At 36.5% G+C, this 7,125-nt stretch overlaps 1 protein-coding gene across 1 annotated transcript; it reads right to left on the bottom strand.

Annotated features, from left to right (window-relative positions):
• Positions 1 to 243: 243 nt before the first annotated feature.
• Positions 244 to 6,284, bottom strand: LOC104459395 (glutathione S-transferase C-terminal domain-containing protein-like; the record flags this gene model as incomplete). The annotated part of the gene is made up of 5 exons (XM_010074496.1): positions 5,858 to 6,284; positions 3,858 to 4,331; positions 1,680 to 1,934; positions 880 to 979; positions 244 to 278 (listed from the first exon to the last, which is right to left on the bottom strand). Coding segments are annotated over exons 1-5 (1,275 nt in total), but the record flags the coding sequence as incomplete, so codon positions are not given.
• Positions 6,285 to 7,125: the final 841 nt, after the last annotated feature.

Here is a 7,125-nt window from a genome sequence, read left to right as displayed (position 1 = left end):
TATCGTAGATGGGAATACGCACTTGTATTCACACAGTTAGATATTTAAAGTAAAAAAAAAAAAAAAAAATCAGTCATTGAAGAGGATCTACATGCTGTATGTATACATCTATATTCTTTAGATCAGAAGTTCTATGCCACTGAGGCCAGACTGACTCCAGTATCTAAGTTATCTGATTTACACGAAAGAACACAAACCTTTTTCTTCCCTGCAGAAAGGAGTTACTGTCCACTAACTTCTTACTGTCTCGCAGTATGTGCAAGACCTTTTAGAGGAAACTCTACTGTGTGGTTCAAGAGGTATTCAATATCCACAACACCAATGAAAACAGCAAACATTGTGATACATCATTTTTTTTCTGTATAACTACAGCCACTAGGCAACAGACTGCCCTGCAATCCCGCAAACAACCTCTGCAGAGCAGGGAACACTGCCACAAAAGAGAAGACTCACTCCTAGGTAGCTACCAAACTTTGCTACTGAATATTATTTTCATCAGAATAAAAGCAGCTGCTGCTGCTTTGGGAAACACAGTCCATGTACAACATTCATGCCGACTATATTAACATGACATTTAGTCAGAATCTACTGTTCTAGATATGAAGAAAAGTTCAGGAAAGTGGGAAACAGTGGTAAAAAATATGGTTCAGGAATCAAAGTCAAGCTTTTATTCCCAGTTTGATCATCAGCTGTTGGTGACCTGAGGGCAGTCATCTCACCATGTGTCCCAAACAGACTGATTTAAAACAGATTTCAAACCACTTACCTGTTTTACAGAGCTCTGAAATACACTGAGAAGTGACATATTTTCCTATGAAACTGTCAAGTAGCTTCACCAGAAGAAGGCACTGTTAAATACCTACACACACACATAAAAACCCTTACCTTCTCCAGGACTGACTGCAGCTGGTAGATTGGTCCAGTCTAGGGTCCAGCTGGGGCACGGATGAGGAGAAAACCTTGCTTCAATGCCATTTTCCTATGTGAAAGGGGAGAAAAAAATGAGACCCCGGTCCTTTACCCACTGAAGTTGGTAGCAAAATTCCCACTGAATTTAATGGCATCACATCAAACTGTGCAGCACTTTCACCCTAACTGAAATTAAGCAGGCAGATGACTCTACATTATATGGGATTCAAATTAAGTCTTTATCTCATTTTCCCAAGAAAGCCCTGTTAATTTTCTGTAGGAAATGCTGTCAGCCTCTATGCAAAAAAACATAGAGAGTTATGGAACATGATGGAGAGTTTTCTTTAACAAAATTCATTAGGGTTCCTAGATGTTCAAAGCTCTAAATAAATAGCCAAAAACCAACAGAAATTATAGAATAATTAAGCCAAACATAAAAGCAATGGTTTTTGTCATTCTTTTTATATAAATGTCTTTAAAAGACAAATACAATACTGCAATTGAAACAAAAAGTTACTTTCATTATTCAGAATTATTGATAGGGCTTCCAGCAGTCCCATCTTTCCTCAATTCCTGAATTGATCAAATACAGTAACAGAACAAAAAAGTAAAATCACTTCTAAGTCAATGTAATCAGAGAGAAGACAGGCAAAAGGTATTACACCATTCAAGGCTTCAGACTTAGCTTCTGCAATTTTAATAAATTTCACCTATTCCAAATTAAGCAGAATATTACTATTAAAAATAACTCATTAAAAAGCTTAAATTACCATTAACTTTGTCATAGTTGGCCTTGGACCGCCTATAAAATGATTGTCTTCATTCTCCTTTTCTAATTCATCAGGAACTGAAGAGATGTCTTGTAGCTGTTCCTCTGGAGCAGACATCATCTCTGGCAGCGGGACAAGCTCCATATTGCATTTGCCAGCTGCTTTCTTCACTCCAGGTACTTCTTGAACTCTTCGATACCAACTGCATATCAGAGGTAAATTGACCAGATTTTTGCCTTGTTTTTTGCTGGAAACCTAGAAAAATTGAAAGGTTACTTGCTACTGTACGTTTCTTCCTACAAGCCACAAGAAGGCACGAAGAAATTCTCAAGTAAGAAAACAATGCACATATTAAAAAAAAAAAAAAAAAAAAAGATAAGTCACTTTTTTGCATGAAGACAGCTAATTTTAAAAAGGATGCATTTGGTGAATTTAAGTAATTTTTGTTCAGGTTCACAAATGTTTTAGAACAGTGACAAAAGTTTTAGAACAGTGACGATCATCCTCTTTCAGGAGAGTTTGCGAAGTCTCCACCCTTGGAGACACTCAAAACCTGACTGGACATGACCCCATGCAACTAGCTCTGGCTGGCCCTGCTCTGAGTTGCACAAGACTATATCCAGAGGTGCCCTCCAATCTCAACTATTCCAACCTCAACTCGTCTGTGATGCTGTGCCTGCTTTAAATAGAAAATCAAAAATCATAATTACAGGATAAGGCAGAAAAGGCCATGCAAAACCAGTGCTCTTCCACATATCTGACCTCAGTGTGGAAACAGAAATTGGCAAAGAACATTTGAAATGACCCAAAATTTCAAGCAGCTTTCTTGCATGCTGTGTTTATAATGTTCTTACGGTAATCCCAAGTAATAGCTAGAGAAGTAAAAGTAGGATGAACTGTGTAATTTTAGTATCTAATTCAATATCCTAATAGTAACACAGGCAGAAATACATTAATTCAGTCAAAAAGAAGTCTTTCGGAAAGCAATTGAAGAGGCACTGTTACAATTGATAACAAGTGTTCTAAATTGTATTTTAAAAAGTGAATAGTGGTTTCTCCCAGATGGAGAACGGAGCTTTTGTTATTCTTCTACTAATTTTAAACAGTTACAACTAATAGAAAGCATAACAAAGCTAACCTCAGAAAGATAACAGAAATGGAATGAGGTAATGAAAAACAACTCTTCAGCTTCATTATCTTACTTTTGGTAATTATAATTACAATCCGCTTGTCAAGTCTCCGCATATTTATTGTATGATACTTTCCAGACACATACCCATTGAAGACTTCATTATTATTCACACCCTTACAGCAAAGTGAAACTATAATGATTTTTTTAAACACAATCTAGGAAGTCCAGTTATATAAGTGATAAAGAACATTTTAATAGAGAATTTAACTCTGGCACTTCTACCAACAAGACCAGTTTCAACCCACTGCCTGCAAGAAGCTTTCAGATGCAAGTTATTCAATTTTGATGATAACTGCAGGTATCAAGGTACAATTGCTTAGAAAATGATCATCCACCAGAGAACAGAAATAAAGCAGCATTTCCCCAGAGCTCTTATGATTTAGGTAAAAATGAAACTCAAAGCCAGTTTTTTAGGACAATCCTTGGTATGAGCTAACACAAAGGTATTATACAATATAAGAGTTTGTTAAGCTGCAGACCACCAGGGCTCAAGGGTCACACATGAAAAAAAAAATTGCAATTTATGATGGAATCAAAATTCTAAATCTCAAAAAATTCCTCACAGATAAAATGGTCTCATTTTAATCAACATCTATTTAGTCATGGTCATAAATCTAGTACACCGAATTTGAGAGAGGAAATAGGTTTGTCCTTGCCTACTTTTCCTTTATGCATATTAGAATGTACTTTACGTGTCCTTTTAAGTATTTTCATGGAGGAATATTCTGGGCAACTTGGTATCAAAATATTTCAGCATCATATTTTAGCAGTTAACAGTGTTTACCAAGTATTGATATGCTATGTATTTAAAAGTAATTTTGGTGATCTTACCAATTCCTGTTTTCTGTTGGTAGAAAAACAAAGACAAACCTTCCGTTTCATGTTAAGCTCACACTGCAAATGTCACTATATATTTTAAATTAACACATTTTACAACCTTCCAGATCTTAAAAAAATACATGTACACTACTTAATATTTGCATAACTTGCCATCTTACCAAGAACTGATGGATGCATGGCAAAAGCACTATATCTGCCAAGGTAAAATAAAGGCCTTCTGCAAAAACACGCTCCAAAAGCGGAAGGTCAGAGGTTTTTATTCTCCTGATGTTAGGGGCCTCCCTGTTGACTGCATCTGATACTTCCTGGACAAGCAGCTTGGAGAAAGCTATACTCAGTTCCAAACTTGGGAGTGGATGTTCCTGCATTTCCACTGTTTTTCCTTCCTCTGTTGCTTCTTTACCAAGTACAGGCACTGCAGCCTTGGCACCTGCCTTCTGTTGTTGAAGTTTCTGCCTTCGAATTTTGTCATCATTATGTACGTGGACAGGTTCTCCAAGCTTCCTTTCAAGCTGTAAAATGTCAGGAGGAATAGTCTGACAGTGCTCAGGAGGCGCCGTTAAAAATCCTTCAACAGCCAGCGGTATGCTGATCTCACAAAGTCTGGTCCACTGGCTAACCTGTCACATAAATTTATGTAATTAATGTCTCTACAGAAAGAGAAACAAAATCCAGGGTACATTTTTCTCCACTTTAAGCAAAGAAATTCCAACTTTAAATACATTCTCTGTTACTCTTAGAAGCTCAGATATTCCATATTACTTTTGCAGTAGCAGAATTAGTAAGACAAATCTTACATATAACAGAATGAACAGTTATCCAGTATAGCATACTTTCATTCCTTACTATTGGGAGTTACGCAGCCACCCTAATTTTACACACGAGAAGCAAAGCTGTTATCAATTTATGCACACCATGTCTATCAAATGCTGGTAATAAAACCAGACTACATCAAACAGATTTTGAGCACACTTATTTTACAGAAATGTATCATATTATTCATGGGTTTTTAGCATGCAACATCAAAAAACTTTAGTCTAACCAAACAGTACCTTAAAAAAAAAAAAAATTTTTTTTTTCCATGTTCTTATCCTTGTCCTCCTTTTTTTAATTGTTTGCACTTAAAGGTTTTAAAACTTTTAAATTCAGATCTTCTCTTATTCAATTTACTCACTTTGCAGACACCTGAAATATGGACTCAAATTTTCCAGCAGTTCCAAGAAGAGATTAGAACCAGAGGTTCCTGGAGGTTGCCAGGGATAATTTCTTTATGCTAGTGCTACATGGACTTACACAGGGATATGCTTCCCCAGATCTGCTTCTCCCCAACAGCCATGCACTGGTTTGGAGGCACCATAGTCAATGGCAGCTATGGATGCAGTGATCACAAAACAGGGGAGTTCAACCTCCTGAGAGGAGTGAGGAAGGCAAGTTTAGATGGATGTGCTGCCAGATGAGTAAACTGCTATGTGATAAATGGGCTGAAGTATCAACTCAAAGGGTAGTAGTGGATAACGGGTCACTCTACCTGAAGGGCAGTTAGAAGTCGAGCTCTTTAGGGGTCTATGCTGAGGCCTATCCTATTTACCTTTACCAACGACCTGGAGGGGGAGATGGAATACACTCACATCAGGGATGACACTGAGTTGAGCAGAACAGTCAACAAATCCAAGAAAGGGTGGCCGTTCACAGGGGCCTGCACAGGCTGACAGGAACCAACATGAAACTCAATAAAACATCCTGCACCTAGGATGGACCAAACCCCTGTAATGGTTCAGGCTAGGGACTGACCACCTGGGCAGGCAGCAGCTCTGATGAAAAAAACGTGGACATCCTGGCAAGCATAAGCTAAACATAAGCCAGCACTGTGCCTTGGCAGTGATGAAGGCTAACAGTATACCATCATCTTGAAATCAAAATTAACAATAAATTAGCTATTTCTCTGTTTGCTTCAAACTGGAAGAGCTGTACTTTATAACTCATTGAAACTACACTGCTAGACATGAAACAAAGATCAGACCTATTTTTTGAATCTACAAAGTAGTATCTTTTAAAAGAACTATTTTTCATCTTCATGCCAAAATCAAAGTATTTAATGCTTATAAAAAACCCTATTAATGTATCTAAGAGAAAGAGAAGCACTCACTTCAGCACAGGCTTTTAAGCAGGTCTTCTTAAAGCCTAAGAGTTCCAAAACATTCTTTTTAGCTGGATCTGCCTCATATGTTTTCTGTATGATATGCCTTAAGACAACAGAAAGCCCAGCTCGGCAGAACTTGCCATCTTTCACAACAACAGCAGGTAAACAGCAGCTCTGCACAACCACTGGAAGCTGACATCTGGAGATTAAATGGACCTCAAGATCGCCAAGGAGGTTTTTTGTGACAAACTGATCATCTGCATTTTCACCAGTTGGCACTAAGAAAATTTTGAATAATTTGCAGTCACAGTAGGATATCAAAAACAGTGAAATAGATGTGTGAAGAGGAAAGATACTATCTCCGTACTGATGAGAAAAACTCAAATACAAATGTTCTTCAGCGACACTATCTTTCATCTTCCTCCTGAGCTGAAGTTCCTGAAATAGAAATCAGAACACAACATTCATAAAAGAATACACAATTTAGAACAAAAAAGAGATTGAAACAGTGGTCCTTCCACTATCTGCTAAAATTAATTTTAACATAAGACCCTATTAATGACATCCTGCTTGAATAAGTTGACTGCAGGCTCTTCTTGAAAGAATGGTTTCACATATAAACTGTCTCTTCACATACTGATAGGAATGTGATCTGTGTAAAATTTTTGTTACATTTTCGCATATTTCTGATATTAAACAAAACATACAAAACCAAAAGAAAATATTTCCTTTAAAATTTTCTACTGTATACAAAATTTATAGCAAGTGGGGTTTTTTTAAATCAATAATCTCTCACAACTTTCATGATACATAACTGAAAAAAACAAATTCCTCAACACATATCAGTTTCATAATGCACACGTTTGTCTTTCTGTAAATGTTAGAAGGCACATACAGAGAGTATTTAGGCCATGGGAAATAATATTGGCTCCTGCATTAAAAATTAAACTAGAACCTGGCGAGATACTAACTGAAGATCAAGAGGACACATAAGAAGAAAAAAAACATTCAAGAACATTACATTAATACCTCAAACATACAACTACTATAAGAATTTAAATACAACAGTAACATAGCTGAAATTAATGTCTTCTCATTATGTTAAAAATTTAAATTCATTTTCCTTATACTTGGTTGAAAATTACATTTTTCCTATTAAACTATTCCATACCAGTTTAATATAAAACAATGATGCAGTAATTTTCCTGCTCCATCACTCTATAAAATCATCCATTAACTTATAAATCACAACTTGTATTGAAAAGCTTTAGGCA

Source organism: Pterocles gutturalis, unplaced genomic scaffold (assembly GCF_000699245.1).
Source record: "Pterocles gutturalis isolate BGI_N339 unplaced genomic scaffold, ASM69924v1 scaffold31871, whole genome shotgun sequence".
NCBI classification, from domain to species: domain Eukaryota; kingdom Metazoa; phylum Chordata; class Aves; order Pterocliformes; family Pteroclidae; genus Pterocles; species Pterocles gutturalis.
Note: the sequence above shows the minus strand (reverse complement) of the source record. Positions and strands in the feature narration are given on the sequence as shown.